This window comes from Carcharodon carcharias, chromosome 2 (assembly GCF_017639515.1).
Source record: "Carcharodon carcharias isolate sCarCar2 chromosome 2, sCarCar2.pri, whole genome shotgun sequence".
Taxonomy (NCBI): domain Eukaryota; kingdom Metazoa; phylum Chordata; class Chondrichthyes; order Lamniformes; family Lamnidae; genus Carcharodon; species Carcharodon carcharias.
In genome coordinates, this window is record NC_054468.1 from 104,205,418 (window position 1) to 104,229,113 (window position 23,696).

A 23,696-nucleotide genomic window follows, 5' to 3' on the forward strand; every position below is an offset into this window, starting at 1 on the left:
TTGTGGCCCGTCAAAAGCTTGCATGAGGAGAAATTGTTCTGCAACGGTGTAAAACGATGACACAGCAGGGCTAGCTCAAAGTGTTGATTTTTTCTAAGTGGATCTTTAATGGTACAGACGCCTCTTTCAGCCTTGGTTGGCCTGAAAGTATTTCAGTGAGCTTGTGACATGGCCAAATCCATATGATGCTGCAAAGGATTGGAAACACTCATTGGCAACTTGTGGCCCATTGCCATAGATGACAATGTCTGGAATGCCATGTGTGGAAGACATCCTCTTCAGAGAGGTTATAACAGCTTCAGAGGTAGGCCATGTAGCTTTTGCACCTCTGTACCGCAGAAATAATAATCCACAATCATGAGAAATACTTTTCCTTTGAATTCAAATAGGTCCATACCATGACTTGAATGGGAAAAATGAGGGCAGAAGTGATTCTTTGCTCCTGGCTGTGAATGGTACAGGTGACACAGCTGGAGACCATGGCCTGAATTCTATGCTCCAAAAACGGGAGCAAAACGTGCATGCGCCAACGCATTGTAGGGTGTGAAGACATCAGGTCGCTTTCTTGGCATCATCATGCCAGTCTGGGATCATACAGTTAGAGGACAGGTCTGGAAATCAGGAGCCAACCCACACTTTGCAAATTGAAGGTAATATGCTAGTAGTTCTCATTAAAAGGGCAACCGACTGCCATAATACGTGCAGAATGGAATAAAACACTTTCGGAGTGGGATTTACGCCAGCCATATTTCCCGTTTGTTCATCAGGTGGGCTGTAATGGTGGGTTGTCTAATCTGAGGGCAGAGTGAAATCTTAGCTGTTCAGTGTTCTTTGGCCGCTGGATGTGCCTTTTGGAAGAAGTAGATGTACACTGACTTAAATTCATGATTTAAGAACCTGAGACCTCATACAAAGAGGTACATTTCTGCATTGTGCTGCTGAGGAGGCCAGAGTGATCCTTTAAATTACGCTCCGGCGAGCTCCAATGCCGGATATAGCGCCCTACTATGATTGAGCGGGATACTCTCAGTCTGCAGCCTGGAACCCACCCAGCACCCTTAATTGGCCCAACTAATGCTTTATTCGACATCTTTGGGTGGCAGGGTCAGTAGTCTGAATGCCAGCCGCTTTCAGGTACGCGGCCCACACACTGGGCTTGCGTGTATTATTTAGACCCATGTCTTCGATAGAATGTGACATACCTGGCCACCATGTGGACTGTTGTGCTCTGGCGCGACACTTGGAATTACTAAGATGTGCTTGTTGAATCTTCTGGAGGACTCCCAGGCAGAGAGCGAATGGTGCCACCAATTGTTCATTTTAGACCAAGAGGTCATCTATGCTGCTAATGTGGCAACGTTGTTCAAAGTAGTGCCTCAGTACAGAGTTCCAAGCAATATGCTGTGGCCATCCATCAAGGCAGTATGTGTGAATCTGCATACATTCTTCTTCTCACCTTTAAGCCTCTCGAAATTCTTGCAACTTTTGCTCTGTTGCTGTCAGATATCAAGTGGTTAATGTTGTGAAGGGCTTGAGTTCCTTAATAAAAATGTTATCTTCTTGTTCTGGGTAATTGGTGGGTATCCGTGACAGAGTGTCACAGTTTGGTATTTACCCTGCACATACTCCATAGTAGCGTCATATCGCATGAGCCTCAATCTGAATCCTTGGCGTTTTTCCAATTTCCTTGGTGTTCAACAAGGTTACCAGTGGTTTGTCATCAGTTTTGATCTTGAATTGTAAGCCCGAGACATAATCAGAAAATTTTTCACATGCTCAAGTCACTGCAAAGGCTTCTTTCTCTGACAGCATAACATTGTTCAGTCTCAGTTAAGGACCTTGATGCATAATAGACAGGTTTTCTTATTCCATTACTCTGGATCTGGAATAACACCACTCCCAGTCATTTTGCCCTTACATCCGCCATTACAATAGTTAGAAGTTCAGGACCATAGTGAGCTAGGATCTCCAAAGATATCAATAATGTTTTGATTATTTCAAATGATTGCTAAGTCCAGTACCATGCATGATCTTGTCACAAAAGCTGCCTTAGAGCTTCATTTACTTGTGCTAGGTGAGGTAGAAATTTTCCCAGTTGGTTAACCATAGCCATAAACCTTTGTAGTTCGGTGCTATTCCTGTGAGGCAGGAATTCTCTTGTGGCTTTTGTCTTCTACAAGGCTGCAGTGATTCCTGTTGCCTGTATTCTATGGCCTAGGAATTTTATTGTGATTTTGGAAAACTCTCACTTCTTGTTGAGTGTTAAGCCAGCATCTCGCAGTGTTCTTAATGGTCCTCTTATACTTTGGTCATGTTCTTCCTTAAATGTCATTTATGTGGCATATGACAGCTTTCATACCTTCTAGTGTGTTGGACATCGTCCTTTGGAAAATTTCCAGCATGGACATGATGCCAAAAGGCAGATGCTTGAAACAGTAACATCCAGTGGGTGGTTAGAAGTTTTGACTCCTGATCCAGCAGTAACTGTCAGAATCCACTGTTACGTCAAGCTTAATAGAGATTGTACTCTTCGCGAGTTTGGCTAGGTTCTCATCTACCGGCGCCATCAGATGTATTTCTTGTTCACCAGCCTTGATCAGTTGCATCAGGTCAATGCCATTTCAGATGGAACCATTTAGTTTTGGAACTGGTGCCATACCAGAGCACCACCTGGTTGGTTTAGTGACTGGTGAAATAACCACTTGTTGAAGCATCATCTCAATCTCACTCCCATTTTACAAATAGGTGTGGGACCTTTACCTTTCACCACCTGTCCGTAAACAGAAAAATGTTTTGAATTGTTTCTTCTTAATATTGCCCAGCCCCTCAGTTTTTTGTGTGATCCAGTTTCTATGAATAACCCCACAGCAAACTTGAGGTAGGATGAACTCAAAGGGTTAGTTTATTGCACACATTCAAAATGTGAAAAGGAGAGTTTGCAACTTCCCCTCAGCACTCATAAAGTAAAGAGGGATAGAGAAAAGAAGGTCTTGCTGTACAGAAATCACAGAGAAAAATAAATATTGGTTCACGTGAGTTCCAGAGCCCAGAATCAAAGTCCATTGAGGTATTCCTTCATGGAGGTCGGCAGGCTGAAAACCAATGTTGTAAAATTCACTTTTCTGGTGGTGTTGACTTCACAACATGAGATAGGCAAGCAGAGATGAATCAGTTTGGTAGGTAATAATACCAGAAAAGGCAAGGTAGATGGGACCAAGTGTACAACCTGGACCAGAGCTCCATTGGTACAGCTTGCTAGCCAAATGTTAAAACAGGGGACTAGGCTATGCAGCTCAGCAAGGAATTATTAACTTGTTCAACAAGCCAGAGACTTGGGTCACATGACCTTACCTTTCCACAAGATCTTCAACAAGGATGTTTTTCCATTGTCTGGAATTTGGCTGGGTCTCCAGGACAGCTAAACGTCCCTGCCATCATGGGTTAAAAGGAACGTTTGAGAAGTCTTTGTTTTAGTAGACTTTCTGTCTTTGCTGGCAAGCCTGAGTTATGAAATACAAAAGCCTTTTGATGTAGCTCCCTTTAAAGTTGGGCTGTGCAATCCCCATGTGATTGTTAGTAGCTCCTCAGAGAAAGCGAGGTTTGAGATTTCCGAAACTGCAAAGTGGCTTCTTTTTTTCTGGGGTCACAACAAAAACTCACAGATGGAGGGTCAGGCATTGTAATGATCTTTGTTCAGCCAAGATCCAGTATTAAATTAAGAAATAGACATGAGGATATATTTTTATAAAAATACACTGTGTGAGGGTCTGTTCTGCCAGTCCTCCCGACCTCGAAGAAAAAAACCGAATTCGATTTCATTGTTTCTATGTGGTATTGTGAAAGAAAAACAAGAAGTAAAGAAGCATGAATTCATTCTCTCATTCAATCTGGAAAGTCAAACACACAGCTAGCAGGGGCAATGGCAGTTTCTTGCTGCATTTTTGAAGTTTAATCGTGGGATGGGGCATCAGAAAGGACATTGTGGAATGTTTAGGTAACCTGGGAAGATTCAAAATCTATCTTTTTTGGGGAGTCTATTCGGGGGGTAGAGTTCTGAATTCTTCACTGTTGGGGATCAGGCATAAGCAAAGCTTATGTTTTCAGAACTCAGTGCCTGCCCAGTTCCTGATTATGTAACTTCTAAAGGGTCTGGGGGTTTTACAGGATGGTTAGCATCCAGGAGGTTAATAATGGTCAAACTGTTCTGGGCTATCTGTAGGGAAATGCTGGGTGCCTCACTCAGTAAGTACAAAGTCTGTTGATCACAGGGCTGACCTGTACTTGTTATGCTTAGCCCTTTCCTGTTCACCTTGGTAACTTGTCGGTTCAATTGTTCATACCCAGGCACTGTGGTCAAGCTGAATGTCAGGTAGTTGGGGGTTTTTAAAGGGTTTTTGGCTTTTTTCAGGATTTCCTGTTCAGTGTCCAGTTCAGATGCAAGCGCAGTTGGGGTGTTCCAGATACTTTTGCTAAGCACTATGGGTTGACACTGCAACAGGCAGTTAATCTTCTTCCAAACCTGGGTCAGCTTTTCTGGGCCCGGATGATAGGAAAACTGCCTTCTGGAAGGGAGCTCTTCCACATCCATATTAGTTAGGGCTACAGTGATGTAGCCTGATTGCTACAGGGCATTTTAAATGCAGTGGGCAGCTCTGTCAGGTTGTCTCACAATCCTGCATTAAGGTGGGTGAGCATGGGGTCCAATCTTGCTGGAATCTCTCTGCTGGTCAGTTGGATAGAAGGGGTTTCAAAGTGGGCTTCACCTGTGTCTCCCTACAATCCATTGTTACTGTTGCGTGTTTTATCTTTTGCTTTGGGAATGAGTTTCCTCTAGGCTGTTCCATATCTTTTGGAACACCATTTTTCTCTGGTGGATGGTCAGCTTTCGCTGCACCGCCCTGTGGCTTTTCAACTAGGTGAGACATTACCCTCAGTCTTTCCAGGTTGATTTGGGAACTAAAAACAAAAAACTGCAGACGCTGGAAATCCAAAACAAAAACAGAATTACCTGGAAAAACTCAGCAGGTCTGGCAGCATCGGCGGAGAAGAAAAGAGTTGACGTTTCGAATACTCATATTGATGGGTCATGAGGACTCGAAACGTCAACTCTTTTCTTCTCCGCCGATGCTGCCAGACCTGCTGAGTTTTTCCAGGTAATTCTGTTTTTGATTTGGGAACTTTCCTGGTCTCCATTTAAATTTGCCATAAGGCTGTTAGCCAAACCAATCAATGACTTATTAGCCTGTGCCTTTGGCTCGGGAGTGGATGCTCTCCTAACTTGTTCCATGTCCGCTTGAATGCTTCTACCATCACGTGGAAGGGCAGCTCCAGCTATACTCCGTTGTGGCTTTTCAACTGGGTGAGGCATCTCAATCTCTATCAGCTTATCTATTTGGGGATTCCCTTTGTCCCTATTTAAATTTGGAAAGAAGGTTTCTGCCAGCCAAACTTCAGACAATTCCTTAACTGTTTTCTTTCCAGTTTTAATAATTTGTCTTCCTTCAGGCTCTTTGGCTATGTGGGGCATCTCCCTCACTATGTATTTTCCTGCTCTGGGACTTCTCTGGCTCCTGTTTAATTCCGGAATACCCTGAGAGTCTATTTTAAATTCTATTGACCCTTTTAATTTTACTGGCCTGGCTTTGGCCTAGTTAAATTCAAGCGGCTCTCGCTCAATGATTATGGGTTCTATTTCATCCTTTTGGGCCTCAGAACATTCCCCAGCCTTCTGTACTCCTCTAGATTTCTGCTTGCTGATGCTGGCCTCTTCTCTTTTGCTAGCTAACACTTTGCTGCCAGCCAAATCATTTCTGAGAAGGAAATTGATTGCTGCTACTGGTAGTTCAGGGACGATTCCTACTGTGATTCAAGGTCGCACTCTAGGTGGACCCTATGGAGATGTGCAAACACAGTTCCTCCTCTCATTCCACAGTTTAGTGCTTTGGCCCTCAGGGAGGACTTGGAGAGGGGAGGGCGCAGTGGGTGGGGAGGGGTGGTGGGGTGGTGCGGTTTATGTTTCTCTCCAGCATTAAAAACTGCTTGGCTACAGTGTCCTGGAGCAGTACAACAGCCTTGCTCACATCTTGGGACGGATATAGGGACATGGTTCCTGAAAGGACACAACTCCAAAAGCTCTCTGAGAGTTTGTCTGGCTTGGACACGCATTATGCCATGCCCTCGAGGGCTAGTTCCTGCAGCGAGGGTCTTTGCTGCCCTATCCATTGGAGCAACCTTCCGGGGACCACTCCTGTGGAGTCTTATTAGACCCACAGGCTTTTCTCGCAACCTCCAGCATTCAGTGGACTGCTATATTACAATGGGAACACGCTGGTCTCCGGGTTGGGTTAAAAGGAATGTTTGAAAGATATTTGTCTTAGTAAATTTTCTGCCTCTGCTGGCAAACCTGGGTCATCAAATACAAAAAGTCTTTGACGTAGCTCTCTTTGAAGTTAGGATGTGCAGTGGCCATCCCAACTTCAAAGTTGGTAGCTCCTCAGAGATAATGAGGTGTGAGATTTCAGAAACTGCAAAGTGGCTTCTTTTGTTCTCGGGTCAAAGTCAAAAACTCACAGAGGGTCAGCCATCTTAATAGTCTTTCTTCAGCCAAGGTCCAGTTTTAAATTAAGAAATATGAATGAGGATGTATTTTTATAAAAATATATGCTGTGAGGGTCTGTTCCGTCACACTGGCTACTTCCCAAGATGCTTGAAATTTCCTGGCCAGGCAAAGAGTCCAGTGACCCCAGAAATGAACAACTGATCAGGCTGTTGAACTACCTGGGAAAACCACTGGAAAGAGTAATCATATATCCCCTCCAGTATCATCTCGAGGCATTGACTTCAGCTGAAACCAAATGGGATTCAGTGGAGGACGAAACACCAGTTGCTAGAACTGGCAGACCATATTCTCCAAGTCTTTAGCAAGAAAGTATTGACATTGGGAGTGTGCTTGGAAGTGAAAAAGATTTTCCACAAGGTTTGGTTTAATGGGCCGCAATAGCTCAACATCCCTAGTGAACCAATTTGATGGATATCAAATTTCCTGGCAGAGTGCAAATTAGTGTTGTAATGGGGATATAGACATTTCCAAGAGGATTTGTCAATGATAGGAGTTCCCCAGGCATCAGTTTTAAGTCCACTTGTGCTTTTTATTTTATGACAACACCCAAACAATGGACTGGGCCTTGCCCACAGTTTGGGTATCCTCCATGAGTTCACAATAGCAGTAGAAAAACTCTAAGGTTGCTTAGGTGATTTGGACAAATGGACACTGGAATGATTAATTCTGATGAACTCCAGACAATGTATTATGTATTCTCCAAAAGAAGGAAGCATAGGGAACATGTTGTGATGATTGGATTTCTGTCATGTCTAATAAAATGCATGGAACTCCTGGGCATAACTTTGCAGAGGGATGTGGCTCTGAAATAGCATATTATTGACAGGCTGGGCTGATGGTGTCATTTGTGAAGAAAGCACAGAGAAGGTCAGCCACGAACTGTCACCAGTTGCATGTGCCCAGTCCTGGAATACTGCAGCTGGATACACAATGAGTCAACCTCAGATTGAAAAGCCATCCAGTTTTGGGGTTTATTCTCACATGTTCCTTAACCTACAAACAACCCAGAATTGCATAAAGGCAGCATTTCATTTCCCATGATTTATCTGGACAACATCTGTGGATTTCTAACAACTATAGAAAGCTTCTGCAACACCTGCAGAGGTACCTGTACAAAAAGAACTAATCATCGTTGTCACTATTGACAGGACGAAGGATAGAACTCATGCTGGTACATTTGCAACACTAAGGGCCCACAGTAGATGGCAAACCTAGATAATATTCAAACACTAAGTGGACTATGGCATAGGGGTCAACTGAATGCCACTAAAATCCAAACACCTGTCAGTATTGATTGTCACAAATTACAGAATATCGAAATGTGATAAAGGAATATACAATGGGCTATCCTTAGTCAGCTCCCAATGATGCTAGGTGAAACAAAAATAAGCATTGCAAACAAGTGTGCAAAGAAGAAAGAAACCACAGGTTGGGTAAGACGACCTTCCAGGTTAGATTAAGCCTGTATGGTTCATCTTGGACATCTTGGCTAATTTGATCCTATGAACTTATTTAATATCATTGTGCATCTTTATTGTAAAATTGCCTCATTACTGTGGTATCTAACCATCTTTGTATCATAAAATAATAACTAGTTTACAGAGTTTGTGGTTGTGGCAAGGCAGTTATCGTACCCAAAGACATCACTGCAGTAGCTTTTAATGGGAAGTGTCCCCAAACCAACCATCTTCAGCTGTTTTTTCAGTGATCGTCCCTTCATCATAAAGTCAGGAGCGAGGTTATTCACTGGAAATTCTTGAGTGTTCAGTTCCATTCATAAGACTTTCACTAATGAAGCAGCACGTGCCAGTCTACAGTAGGATCTGGATAATAGTTAAGCTTAGGCTGGCAAGTGGCAGGTAATATATGTGCTAAATAAGTGCCAGGTGATAACCATCTTAAATAAGAGATAAAAACAAAAAACAAAAAACTGCGGATGCTGGAAATACAAAACAGTTCTGTCGAAGGGTCATAAGGACTCGAAACGTCAACTCTTTTCTTCTCCGCCGATGCTGCCAGACCTGCTGAGTTTTTCCAGGTAATTCTGTTTTTGTTTCAAATAAGAGAAAGTCTATCTATCCCCTTTGACCTTCAAAGGAACCACCATCAGACTGGAAGCTCAGTTAGACTAATCATATCTGCACTGTGGTGTAAGATCAGGTTAAAGACTGGATACTCAATGACAGGTGCCTCACCTCCCAACTCCTCAAAGATGCCATTTACAAAACCTAATTCAAGATTGTGAATACTTACCAGTGCTCTGAGTGGGTGCAGCTCCAAGACATGTCACCACCTAGATAAAAGCAAAATACTGCGGAAGCTGGAAATCTGCAACAAAAATAAAAATAGCTGGAAAAACTCAGCAGGTCTGACAGCATCTGCGGAGAGGAACACAGTTAACATTTCGTGTCACCACCTAGGATTGGGCAATTTGCTTAACTGGTGTTGCTGACACTGGACTCAAAATCCAGCCCCTCCTCTACTAGCATTGTGCTCTGCAGATTGTACAAATTATACGATGCACTGAGCAACTCATCGAGATTACTTTGACAGTACCTCACTCCTATGATTTCGACTAATAATAAGGACAAGAGCAACAATGTCCTGGAAAGACCATCCTCTCCAAGTTGCACACCATGCTGGGGAACATATATATTTCTGTTCCTTCAGCGTTGACCAGTCAAAATTCTAGAATTCCCAACCTGATACATTGTGGGAACACCATCACAAGAAGAACTGCAGTGATTTAAGAAGGTGACCATCCTCTTGGGACAACTAGAGATAGGCAATAAATGTGACATTGCCAGTATCACCAAATCCCAAACTAAATGAAAATAAACTGTTAACAGCTGTTTTCTGATCTTGGTAGCCAAAGTAAGGGTTAAACTACTATCTGCATCATGTTTCATAATTCAGTGAATATGTTAATGAAACAGGAAAGGATAACTGATGGATTAATTACAAGTGGTGTTTCATAAAACTCATGTGAGACCACTGAGCTACAGTTCTATCATGCAACTTGGTTGTGACTTATATATCAATTGCCACCCAAGGGTAACTGCCAGGGAATTCATTAACATTATACTGTACAGAGACAAATTAGGAGGGGAGAGGACACTGAATTATTGAAGAATTGTGACAGATTTTGAGGTTAGAAAATACAGATGTACATCTATAGCAATGAAACACAAAGTTCTCCAGGGCTGCTCCGTGAAGTTGGCTTAATGTTCCAAGACTGCCACTCTCCCCTGCAATGCTCGCTGCTCTATTTGTGGCTCTGTTTGATTTTCCCTCTTGAGCTTGAAATGTTGAGTCTTATCCACCAAACCATTCAACTTTCTAGAGCTCTTGGCTCCAAAATTCAAACAGGATAAACTAATAGAGCCAGAATAGAATTGGAAACAGACTTAGTTGCTTTGGTCCTTGCCAAATAAAGACTTTTAAGGAACTCTTACTTTTCTCACTATAGATTTGCAAATAAGAAAGTGAATTTATGAGAGGATGGTCATTCCTGATTGTACACTGTGTTAAAAACCAAATATTATTATATTCCTCCTGGATATTTAAAGATATCGAACAGGATTTTCCCTGCAGGCTTCAGGAGCCCAACGTCAGGGTCAAATCAGGGTCAGAAGTCTGTACTGTGTGGGAGCAGTCTGTGATTTTCTCCAAATTGACCAGTTAGTGACCAGAGGGTAGGCTTGCCATCCAATTAACGCTGATGGGCAGGCTTGAAGTTGGATTGTCAATGTGAGGCCCTGCAGCACTGAAGAAGCAGCAGGCTGCTTTTTCATGGAAGCGAGGAAGAAAGCACCTAAAGGGTGGAAGGTCTCCAACTTTTTTAATTTTAAAATAAAAAATACCCTTTGCAGCTAGGCCACCATTATGGAGCGGCAGCGCCTCCAAAGAAAAGTCTGTGGCTGCAGCTGAAGCCAGGCAGGTGGGCTGTGCCTTGGATGACAGGAAAAATCAAAGACTTTTTGTTAACAGCAATAAGAAAGGATGCAAAATCTATGAAAATTAAGAAGAACAAAGACAATGTAAAATTCAAAGTACCATGCGGCAGTTACCTATATATGCGTTCATATGCTAGTCATCATGGACAAAGAAAAGGTTGAGAAACTCAAACAGTCACTGCCTCTAGGTCTGGCTGTAAAAGAGCTGAAGTAAGGAGCTAAAATCTCTAACTGTTGTTCAGATTGTATTGAATAAAAAAACTACAAAAGCTTTAAAGAAAACACCTCCAAGGGCCCAGAGGCCAACTGAAAAATTTCCAATCAGCCTCTGATAATAGGCCTTAATAGGCCGTTAAAGAGCCTTGATTGTCTACATTGATTACTTGCAGGAGGATAGCCTTGGCTGCTGCCTCCATCCCTCCTCCAAGAAAATGGCCTGGAAGAGGGATGGTGCTAGTATACTGGCACATTGGCCAGCTGCACAAAATTCCAAGTCCACGTATCTCTGTGCTCAACCCCATCAGGGCCTTCAATTCCAGCCCATTGTAGTGGCAGCATGAAATACAATTAAGTATTATCAGCCATTTTTTAGTTTTTCTTTGTAAATATCCTATAACACGCACCTTTGTCCTATCTATCAAGGCAAACAGATGACCTGTTCAAGTGCTGTTTGGCAACTGTTAATAACAGATGTGTGAATTATGTAACTTTTAACTAAATGACTTGCTGTCTTTTAGGTTCTGAGATTTGCAACTTTTTGTATGAGGAAACCGTAGGTATAAACCAATGTCCAACCGCCCTGTTATGCAATACATTTATAAAGGAAATCACATAATTAAAAGTCACTGAAGTATAATTACAGCTTTTTTAATATTCAATAATCTGTATTTCCTACTTTCAATGCTAACTTTTAGGCCTGAAATTTCCTTAATCTGCCCCAGGGAGTTGGAGTAGGACTTCTACCTGTCATGACTTCATTTGCATTTGTTGGGTCAGGGACCATTATGTATTCATTTTGGGAACCATGCCAGTAAAGGGGACCCCACCAAAGGCCCGAAAAAAATTCTGGCAGTGTTGCATCCAAAAGGAAAAGCCCAGAAATGACTGAGACCTGCAGTTCCTAGAGGCCACACCCTAAAATGGTATGGGCATACAACCTAATAGGAGGTAAAAATTCCTCCTAATGGTCCTCTTGCCCTTGTCACCAGAACCCCACGGATTATTGCCACCCTTCTCTGTCAGCCTCTCAGGGTGATGGAATCTGCAAAGAATGATAGGAAAATACCATCTGCATTGTAATTTGCAACTGGCAGGGAGGATAGTGGCAGCCAATGACTGTCTTAGCATGAGCTGGGGAGGAACATGTAGGTTGGCGTGGTGATGGTTAATAGGTCCCACTGCTCCATTCTCCCTCTTGATCTCCTGTTATCCTGTCCAATTTGGAGCAATATAATATCAGAAAATTGGCACTTTGTACTCTGTAAAAAAATCACAATGTGTGTACTATTTATGGTTTATGTTGTAACAATACTGTAGCATTTAAACATTATAATGCAAACTCAAGGAAAACATTTATAATGTTGGTTGAGTCACTCCTGAATCTAAATCCTTGACTCACCAGGATAGAGGATCATGATGACGTCACTCCTATCTTCAATGAGCAGACTGACACACTGAGGTACGTTTATGGTGAATACTTCCTGGCAGAACTAATAGAAGCTCAAGATGAAACGACCCATGCTGCTGTCTGTGAGGTCAGTGTTTAGCTTTACTTTTTTATCATGCGAACAAACACATTTTCAAATTTATTTAAAGAGTGTTGTGGATGTGTTGCATGGCAACAGGCTTGCATTTTACAACTGATGCAAATACTGATAGGAGATGTAGAAAAAAATGCCAAATAGTTCAGAGGGATAAAATTAAGAATTTTAAAGCAAGTCATGTTAGTAAGAGATAGTAACAAATATCCTGTTCAAAAAGTGTCCTGTACAAAAATAAATGAAGAACATAATGACACCTATACCTTAACTTAAGTGGGAAATCAGTTGAAACTGGCCAAATGTAAATTAGTTATGATTTCCAAAGATGCAATAACCTCACAAATTTATGGCTTGAAATATACTAACATATAAAGAGCATTAAATAATATGTATTTCTTTGAGGTTTTACAATAAGTGTGTCTTTCTAAACATGCCTTATGCTAAGTGCTTCATGAGGTGTAATATTGAGCCAAACAAACCAGAATGCCCCAGTGTGTGCTAAGTTGACATTAGAGTTCCTCTGTGAAATGTGAAAAATCAGTCACACTTCCATCTCTTGTTTGCCATCCCATTTCCCCTGTTTGAAAGTCTGAGTCCATGGATGTTAAGTGAGAACCAGTTCAGGCTTGGCCATGATTCATTCCACTATCTGATAGCCTGGCAGAATTCACAATTTAGACTGGCTCATGAGGGATGGCAATATACAAGAACACTGCATGAACCTGGGTAACTGTAATTCAATTACTTGGATCAGATCCACCACAGAAATGTGACATATTTGAAACTTAAGTTCTGTGTCATTACAATGGTCTTTTCCTCTCCTTGTCCTCTCAAGTCCACTACCATTGTTACTGTCGGATATTCTGCAACTGCTTTTCATTGAGTTGAAAAGCAAATTTTGGCCCATGCTAGACCAACACATTTTATACATATTTCATGCAATTATAGGTGGCTCTTTATGTTGGGGAAATGTACACTGAGTCAGAAAACAAAATGTTTACTCTGTATAATGTGCTGAATTTTCACTGGCAGACATACACATATTGAAATAAGGACTGCATTCATGACTGCCTAATAAAAGGCTCAAATAAATTTAGCAGTGGTATGTGAAAATGGAGCTTGGTTCTTCCCATTGCTAAACTTGTGATGGTTGCACTTGTTTTATACCTGTAAAATTAGTGGAATATTATTGAAATTCTATCTCAATAATCTTTTCAATGATAAATAAATCAGTAAATAGCAACAATAAAGGGCTGAATTTGTGGTGGCTGCATGGTGGCAGGCAGCCAATTTGCATTAAGACCCCAATTAGGGCAATTTTGTGGCCTCTTCGCCATTTGCTTGTGTCAGAGTGCCCTCCCCACCCCCACCCTCATGTGCAAAGCCTGCCAGCTCACTTGAGATGGTTTCACTGTGGGCAGGCTGGGGGACATCAGAGCCAGAGGCTCCATGCCTCAAAGAGATGTCTGAATTCATGAAAGGCAACAAAGTCGAGGCCAAGACTGACCCAGCTTAGGAATCCACCCCAATTCACCTATCTGTCTAGATCCTGGCTATTAATTATGTGCAGGCCCCCATGCTGAGGTGCTCTCATGGTCATCAGCGCTTGCCTCTACCAATGGCCTGCCAAGGCTCCAGAGTTGACGACCCTCTGATTGGAGCCAATTAGGAGGCTGACTCCTGAAACATTGTGGCATTGGCTTTGCGGCCAGAAAATGTGTGCTCCGGACCCCCATTTGGCCCTGATATTGACATTCCAAAGCCCATGGGAAATTTCTGCCCAAAGTTTCTTTGTTCAGAACTGCAAAAGAAGCAGTGATGATACCGTGTTACTTTCATGTGTCATGCAGGTAAACAAGGCTGCAGTGGGGTTCATAAGTGTGTGCAGTGAAGTGAATGTCGACCTATTGAATGAGTGCTTTGATTTGCGTCCATTTCATGGTCTTCGTAAGGCTCCTGATGACCAGCCATCTCCAGCAGCACAGCAGCCAGGTACAAGTTTTGTTCTTGTCTCTGAGCAAAAGCATAAACCAATAACTATATTAATATAAGGACTGGAAATGCAGAGAATATTCAGCAGATCCGGCAGCATCTGTGGAGAGAGAAAAGAGTTAACTTTTCAGTTCAACAGCCCTTTGTCAGGACTTGAAGTACTTCAATATGTAACAGGTTTAAGCAAGGCTGGGAGAGGGGGGAAAGAACAAAAGGAAAAGTCTGTGATAAGGTGGAAAAAAGAGAGAGATTAACAAAAAAATGATAGTGTAATGCATAAAAAAATGATAACTGTGTGAGAAGTAGAAGATGTGTCTAGATGTATATGTGAAAAGCAGAATCATCAATAGCTGCCATCCAAAACAAAAAAGCACCAAAAGCAAAAAATAAAAATGGGGGCAGAGATTATGATCTGAAATTATTGAACTCAGTCTTGCGTCTGGAGGGCTGTAAAGTGCTTAGTTGAAAGGTGAGATACTTTTCTTCGAGGCTAGATTGAGCTTCATTGGAACAGTGTAGGAGGCTGAGAACAGAAAAGTCAGAGTGGGAGTGAAGCGGAGAATTAAAATGACAGGCGATCAGAAGCTCAGGATCCCACTTGCAGACTGAACAGATGCATTCCTCAAAACGGTAACCCAATCTGTGTTTGGTCTCCCCAGTGTAGTGCAGACTGTATTGTGAGAAGCGAATACACTATATGAAATTGAAAGAACAAGTAAATCTCTGTTTGGCCTTGGTGAGTAAGAAGGGAGGAGGTGAAAGGGCAGGTCATGCATCTTCTGCATTTGCATTGGAACGGGAGGCAGTGTTGGTAATGATTGAGGAGTGGACCAAGGTGTTGCAATGGGACCAGTCCCTTCAGAAGGCTGAAAGAAGAGGGGAAGATGTGTTTGGTGGAGGTAATGGAAATGATGGAGGTTGATATGTTGAATGTGGAAGCTGGTGGTTGGAAGTTGAATACTAGGGGGAAATCTATTGGTGTTCTTGGGGGAGGGGGAGAACAGAACTCTGGGGTGTATGAAATAGACATGGCTGAGGGGGCTGTCAATCACAGCTGGTGGGTGGGGGCATGCGGTTGCAGGAATCTTTGGTTGAGGATAAAGGAAGACATATCGGAAGCACTGGTATGGAAGATTGCATGGTCAGAATAGATATGATAGAGACAGATAAACTTGGGAAATGAAATAGAGTCCTTACAAGAATTGGGGTGTAAGGAAGTGTAGTCATTAGGAGCAAGAGTCAGTGGCTTATAATGAATATTTGTTGATAGCCTTATCCCCAGAAACAGAGACAGACAAATCAAGAACTGGAAGGGAAAAGTTGGAGATGTACCATGTGAAGGTGAAGGAAGGGTGGTAATTGGAAACAAAGTTGATGAAATTTTCTAGTTCAGGACAACAGCAGGAAATAGCAGCGATACAGTTATCAATGTACCTCACAAATATGTGAGGGAGGAGATCTAAGTAGGACTAGAATAAAGAATGCCCCACATATTCCATAAAAAGGCAGGCATAGCTAGGTTTCCGTTATAACACCTTCTATTTGGAGGAAGTGAATGCATTTAAAGGTGAAGTTGTTCAAAATTTGAGAACTTGAGAACAAATTTGTTCATCCAGGCAGAGGAGGGTTGTTGTGGATGGGTTTAGGTTGGGCCTCTGTTCGAGGAACAGAAATGTCCTCAGACCGCACTGGTGGAGGATAGAGATGTAGAGAGATTAGGTGACTATGGTGAAAAAGAAATGTTTAGGGCCTAGGAACTGGAAGTAGCAGAGCACATCAGAAGGATTGCAGATCTAGGGGAGGAGGAACTGGACACGGTGAGAAAAAACAGAGTCAATGTAGGAAGAAGCAAGCTCTTTGGGCAATAGTAGACTGACATAATGGGTCTATCTGGGCTGTCTTGTTCGTGCATCTTGAGAAGGAGTTAGAAGTGGGCTGTGCAGGCTTAGAAAGCCATGAAGTAAGATCTGCATTGGTGATGAGGCCAATCTGGAAATGATGGCCTGATCGTCAGTGGTGGAATCATGGTGTGGTTTCTTAAGAAGAGGTATCGGTTAACGCACATCAGACTCTCCAAAGTGGAGGTCTGTTTGATAAACAATAACAGTGCTGCCCTTGTCAGCAGGTTTAATGCTATTGTCACGGTTGGACCTGAGGAAATGGACGGCGGAAAGTTCAGTGGTAGGTAGATTAGTGTGAGTAAGGGATGTAGAGAAGTTGAGACGGCTGATGTCAAATTGGCAGTGCCCAATGAAAAGATCAAAACAGGGTACGAGGCCAAGGGAGGGGCCCAGGTGGAAAAAGAATTCTGGGGAAGATGCTTGGACAAAGAAATCATCACAAAGGCGAAGGTGACAGGAGAAGGGTTTTGCATTGTATTGAGCTCTAAACCACTTCAGATCATAGAGAGGAACAATGTTACCCTGCTAAGTTCAGACAAGACATAGTGGTAACACTTGTAACTTCAAACAAGAAACTGTATTAACACTTGTGAGTTAACACATGGAAGATTTGAATCTGTCTTGCTGTGTACCAAAACACATTGCATTTATACAGCACCCATAATGCAGAATAATGTAGTATAATGTCCCAAGATGTTTCATAGGTGTGTAACCAAACAAAAATTGACAGCGATCAAATTAATGCAACTAGAAAAAAATGACCAAAAGCTTGGTCAAAAAGGTAGGTTTTAACAAGCGTTTTAAAGGAGAGCAGAAATGCCTGAAGGTCAGTCAGCCCCTGATAGCCAATATAGCAGAGAACTGAGAGAAACTTTACTTGCTGGCAGTTTCACTTACCGTCCACATCTGCAGTACACATGGAGTTGAGGCCAAAATAGAGTGGAAACTGAAAAGCTAAGATTGAAAATCAGATTTAAAATTTGATTTAAAACTGGGGTGTTTAGTTGTAATCAAACCAAAAATATTACACTGTTCTGACTGAGTAGAATTAATTGAGAAATTTTTGTTTTCCTATGGACAGAAGAGAAAACTACTTCATCTTCAGACTCTAAAGACAATGCACACAGAAAGGTATGTCACTTTGGATAGCCAAGAGAACTACAATCAAAAAAATCCTTCAAATTAATTTGAATAGAGTCTTGGAAAGGGAAAATTGGGTGAGGCAGCTCAACTGCTACTGCTGGTTTTTTGTTAAAGTTAAGTTAAATTCCTAGTTTCTTAAAACTATTCTGGCTGCAATTATCTTTCCCATCTATTCTTTAAAGAGCTTGCACGCTTTCTCCATGTGTCTTTTCTGTGAACTTCACACTGCAATTCTTTCTCCTCAGGTGAGCCAACATTTTGGACTTCTTCACTGTGTCATGCATTACCTTTGAATTCTGTAACAACACCTCAACTTTTGCATAAGGTTTTTATGTGAGGTGTACATCAGCTGGAACGTTCGGCAACAGCTTCTGAGCTCTAATGAAAAGCTTCTACACCTTTTTCACAGTGCCAGGATAAAGTTTTTCAGTCACGGTCTTTGCCAGTAGAAATAAAAGACTAGGGAGGTAGAATTTCCTTAGAGATTCCCAGTCATTGGCTGTAATGTTAGCCAAGAATTGACAGAAACTCTGCAGAAATATTTATGGTATCTCTCTGGAGTTTTCACGAACCCTCTGTTGATGTTATTAATGAAGATCTAGGGAAGTTCTCTGAAAATTTCAATTGCAAGATGCTTTAGCATCTGGAAATTTGTTCAGTAGGTACAAGAAGACTGAAATATAGGATATAATAATAAGTTAAAAAGCGTGACAGACTTTCAATCTGTCTTATTCTGTCTGAACTGCTCATCAAATATCTCATTGGAGCTCACATAATGAGACCTTCAATACTTGTAAGTACTAAGCCATGAGAAGTTCAAATATTAACACCATTTCCACTATTTTAAAAACTTTTTAGTCTTATTTATTTTCCATGTATCATATTATTGAAATGTATACTCAACAATCAAATCAGACAATGTCAGTATTTCCCCTAAGGTTTGTATCTCATTTTTGTGTATACAGTAATCACCAATAAAAATAGCAAATTAATTCACGTGAGTTAGTAATAGCTTGACCTAAAACTCATCTCATTAGATTTGGGTAGGAAACCAGACATTTAGAGATCTTTATTTTAAACATTTGTCAATTGCCTCAGTTTATGACTGACTCAAGAATCATGAAATGTGCAATCAAAAAATATTTCTGAAATGAAAAATAGCTGTTGCCAATTTTGTAGAACTTTTGCAATTTTGTAATACAGCTATGCTGTCCCAATCAGTTCAGCTGGACTCTTATAAATATCTCATTCAGCATGAACATACCTTCTGTGTGCATCGATTTTACTAGAACATCAACACGATCAACATCCTGCGGAATAGCATTGACTGGAAACTGAACTGGACCAGCATTGAGCCATAATAAATACCATGGCTGCAAGAGCAGGTCAGAAGCTGGGAATTTGGCAGAGAGTAACTCACTTTCTGCCTTCCCAAAGCTTATCTACCATCTGCAAGGCACTAGTCAGGAGTGTGATGGAATACTTAATTTGCCTGGATAATTGCAGCTCCAACAGCACTCAAGAAGCTTGACACCATTGAGGATAAGGCAGCCCGCTTGATTGGCACCCTATCCACCATCTTAAGTATTCACTCCCTCCCGCACTGACGGACAGCGGCAGCAATGTATATCATCTACAAGATTCACTGCAGCAACTCACCAAGGCTCCTTCAAGTGCATCTTCCAAACCTGTGACCTCTACCACCTAGAAGGACATGCAGATGCATGAGGACAGCATCATCCGCAAGTTTCACATCATCCTGACATGGAACCATATCACTGTTGGTCCACTGTCACTGAGTCAAACTCCTGGAACTCCCTTACTATCAGCACTGTGGATGTACCTACACCACATGGCCTGCAGTGGTTCAAGAAGGTGGCTCACCAGCACCTTCTCAAGGGCAATTAGGGATGGACAATAAATGTTGGTCTAGCCAACAACGTCCACATCCTATGAAACAATGAATTTTTAAAAAGCTAAGATTCCTGTAATCTCAACATATCTCCACATTTTCATTAGGTGTAGGTGCCTTATAGGATTGAGAAATACCCACTGAGAATGATGGTTGTGAATAACAATGTAATATGTGACTGAGTTCAAATATAGCTAAATGTAATTTGTCATCCCTTGCCTCTTCTTGCTGCAGAAAGAAGTGTCAGACAACGTTGAAAATGCTGAATTATCAGCTGGTAATGTTGAAGACCAAACAACTGAAGAAGCAGAGAGCAACAAAGCGATCACTTCCAGTTCACAGGGAGGCAAACCCTCAAATGCTTTTTGCATACAGTTGTTCTGTATCGATGAGAAATATGAAACAAGGCAAGTTCCAGACAATGCTAATTGTTTGTAAATGGTAGGCAATGAAGATTGTAGTTGAAAATGCTACCAGTTGCTTGTGGCTTTAGCATAGAAAAACATGAAAAAGGAGTTCCAAAAAGTGAAGTTAAGTGGTTGAAGACTGCTACAAGAGGTGGTACAGAGGACAGCGAGCCAGGTGACCAGAATCTGGGCCATAGGATGTGGGAGGAGATGTAAAGCTGGAGAAGGTGCCAAAAGTATGGTGGTGTGAAGCCATTACGGGGTTTTTCAGTGAGAATGAGGATTTTAAATTTTACCTTTTAGAGGACAGGGACAAAGAAAGTATAGAAGAAATTATCTAGAAATAATGATAATGTGGATAAAGATTTTGGCCACTGACCCACACACGAAACTGGTTATTTATCTCAATGTTTTCCACTGATTTTAGTGATCACTGTGTTCAGCCAATGCTATGCACTACAGTTTATTGGCTGCATGTATCAGGAGGGGACCAGTTACGAGGAGTGTACAATCATATTTAAAGAAAGCCAGCATCTCTTAAAGCGGCAGCGCATTATGGCTATAAGTGGATCTGGTAATGTTACAAATTGAAGAAAAGCAAAAGGTAATAAAGTACATGAACCACAGCATTCTCCAAAGCTGCACTGGAGGCCTTAATGCAGGAGATGGAAATGTTGAGAGACGTACTCTATGTGTGAGTGGGGGAGGCAAGGGGTACGTGAAGACTTCCTAGGCACCTGATAAGGAGACAGTAGCAAAGCAGGGGGACATAAATAAGGTGGACTCCAGGAGCATAACTTCTTGTATTTAGATGCTATGCAGAAAGACGTTCAATGATCTGATGAGTTGTCATGTGATCATCTGTCTTTAATATTTAATCAGAAGAAATTTCTGCTCATCTAAAACTGGATATTCATTAAGTAATGTGACAAATCAGATGCGGTGGAGGGGTGGAGAGAGATGTTGGTGAGGTAAAGTTGGTAGATGCAGCAGTCACTTGTGATGAATGTCACAATAGAATAAGGTTTCTTCAAACAAAACCTCTACAGTCAATCACCATATAATAGAAATAAGAAACAGTGGGAGTTAGAGGTAAAGAAAATCACTGAAGGCTGAAGTTTCCTGTTTTACTGATAAGTGAGCCAAATACCTATTTTTATTGTAATTTACAGAGCTCTAACAATATCTCGGGAACATACATCTTTGAGATGTTGAATCCGTGAGAATGAAGTTTTATTTGTTGTAATGAAGAGCTAGCAGCAATTAATGTATATATCTGTAATGTGGATCTTTTATCGCACCTCAAAGAGCCAGAAGTATTGACTCAGTATAAATGGCAAGTTCATTAATCATGTGGAATGTGCAATTTTGCAACAGGGATCTATTCCAGTTTATCCACCAATACTTGCTCGTGCTCATGTCTGCATTGCAGTTCTTAGCATAGTTCCACTAGGTCCGTCTCTGCCTGTCCTGTTCAAGTGGATTGAAGTACTGTAAGTTGCTGTTATATTATAGTTTTTGAGTTGCAGCTAAGCTGTTGATATAATATGAAAGACACTGTAGTAGAAAATAAGATCTTTTAAAATTTCTCTGCTGGCTTTGTAGTTTTCTCCTCCCTCTCTGTCTGCCAATCTGAGTTCCATACTCTCTTTCCAAATCGAATTTGAATCTGAGTAGTACTTCTGCTCTTTGTATTCATAAAATATTATTTGGGAGAGTGCTTTTTGTGCTTATGGGGTTTCGTTATCATGCTCATTGTCAACTCCCAATCATATATCTGTTGCCTCATGGAAATCACTTTAATTTATTTTAAATCTGCGGTGAAAGTGAGATTAGATAGTTTAAAATGATTAATATGAAATTAGTTGATTTCCTGTGGCTTTGCACATAGGAGTAAAGACAAAGTCTAAAATTTAATTTAATTACAAAGTAATGGGATAACTGGACCCAGATAGAGATGATGGGAAGAGGCAGATGTGATGGGGGTGGGTGGTGTGGAAAGAGAGAAAGAAAGGGGCAAGTATGCGGTGGGGGATAAGGCAGCAGAAAGGTTTGGAGAGGGAGCAACAGAGAACAAAAGTTTTCATGGCACTGGTCCAGGATGCAATTCTTTTCAGTATTAAGGAGGGAAAGATGGGAAAGGGATAAAAGTAGGAATGTAGGGAGGTAGAGAGGGAGAAGGAGGAGAACAACATGGGTATAGAAAAGGGGTCACTGGTAGATGGAATTGACAGTGGCCTACTTGTTGGTGAGTTGGAGAGGTAATTGGTTTGAACTTTTCTGCTCAATGGGTAGAGGTTAATTGCTACATTCCTGTCCAGTTGAGGTTGTAATAACTGTATTTTGCTTAGAGGTGAGTGGCAGGGGCTCATTTCTGCTCATGCATGGTGTCTTTTGATTTCTGCTCAGTGGAATGGGATTAGTTCCCTGATTAGTGGGTCACTGAGGAGTGTGTGAGCAGAACACGGTTATGCAGAATATTCTGCTTAGTATTGGCATGGCTGAACTGGGATTTACACATTATGGGGGGGGGGTGTAATTTGTGCTTGGTGAGGCTGCAAGGGGGAGTGATCTTTCTTTTTTGGTGGGGTTGACCTATGCTACCTGGCTTCCTGTCGGAGTGTGTGCTTAGATGGTGGAGAGGACAATCTCTGCTCAGTGATGGGGGTGCAGATGAGGTGGGAATGGTGATACCTGCACAATGCTGCAGTGGTTGCCTGCTTCTTTGGGAAGTGAAGAGCCAAGCAGATACAACATTTTCACTGGCTCTGGCCAGAACATTTCGCAGAGGTGGTGGCCCTGCCCAAATGCTGAAATGTTAGTGGAACAAGTTCAGCTCCTCAGGGCTGGGAATCCACGACCTGATTTAATGGCCATCAGGCCACCTCTCCCATCACCCTCTGTAAGGAAGTTTCACCTCCGAGAGCTGGTGGCCAATCAAATAGCTGGTAGTTCTCCAGTCCCATCAGTGCCACTGGGAACAGTGGTCAATGCTGGGACTGTGGTAGAAGGAACAGCATGGAGACCAGATTCAAGCAGGCCCCAGCGAAGGGGTGTGGGGCTGCAATCATAAGGCCAGGAAGATCACCATTGCCTCAGAGGCTGAGGTCAGAATGGGAGTGGGCCATACAATTAAGGTGACAGGCAAATGGAGGCTCAAGTTTTTGTTTGCGGACCAAACAGAGACATTCCGCAAAGTGATCATTAAATCTGCATTAGTCAAATAGTATAGAGGAGAATGTACAGTGAACATTGAATACACTATCCTAAATAGAAAAAAATGCAAGTAAATCAGTTTCACCTGAAAGATGACCCAGGATGGTGGCCTTCCCTCAACATCCCCAACCCCCTAAAACCTGCTACTACCTCCTTCCCAAGACCCACAAACAGAACCGCTCTGGTTCACTTAGTGAGCTGAATTTTCAGATCCTTCCTGGGCTAGGGCCAGTTTCCTAAAACAGTTTCTGGCGCCAGCCACGTCCACCAGGCATGGTTCATGATCCCACCTGATCCCTGATCAAGGTCAATTAAGGTGGTCAAAGAACTCATTAAGAGCTTGTTAACGTGGAGTGTTGAGCTTTGTACATATGTCTGGGACAGACCAGATGAAGGGAGGTGGCTACACAGTGGGGAGATAGTCATGACTGCTCCAAAGAATCACTTTGGCCCCATAAAAGAGTGAAAGGCACAGAGGGGACTTGGCCTTGACAGTGGACTTGGCCATTGGCCCTGGATGCATTACAGGTTGCGAGGAGAGTGGCAGGAAGAGCATGGGCTTGTAACTTTACTGGCATCATGGGGCCAGAAAGGCAGGGGCAAGGCTGCCAAGAACAATTGGATGACCAGCAAGGTTGGCTGCACAACTCTCAGTGACGATGAGGAGCAAAACCCTCCACAGAAAGGACAGAGCCCTGGGCATCAGAGGGCAAGAGAGTAGAACAAGATGCAGGAAGGACATGGAAACCATAACCTGAGCATAGGATCTACCAAAGAAGATGGGCCTACC

At 42.2% G+C, this 23,696-nt stretch overlaps 1 protein-coding gene across 1 annotated transcript in view; it reads left to right on the top strand.

Annotated features, from left to right (window-relative positions):
• Positions 1-23,696, top strand: part of cfap61 (cilia and flagella associated protein 61) — a 218,996-nt gene that overhangs the window by 36,575 nt on the left and 158,725 nt on the right. The window contains exons 7-10 of the mRNA XM_041206097.1: positions 12,197-12,329; positions 14,186-14,327; positions 17,310-17,359; positions 19,518-19,690. Of these exons, the coding sequence (XP_041062031.1) occupies positions 12,197-12,329; positions 14,186-14,327; positions 17,310-17,359; positions 19,518-19,690 (498 nt within the window). The remainder of the gene's footprint in view (positions 1-12,196; positions 12,330-14,185; positions 14,328-17,309; positions 17,360-19,517; positions 19,691-23,696) is intronic.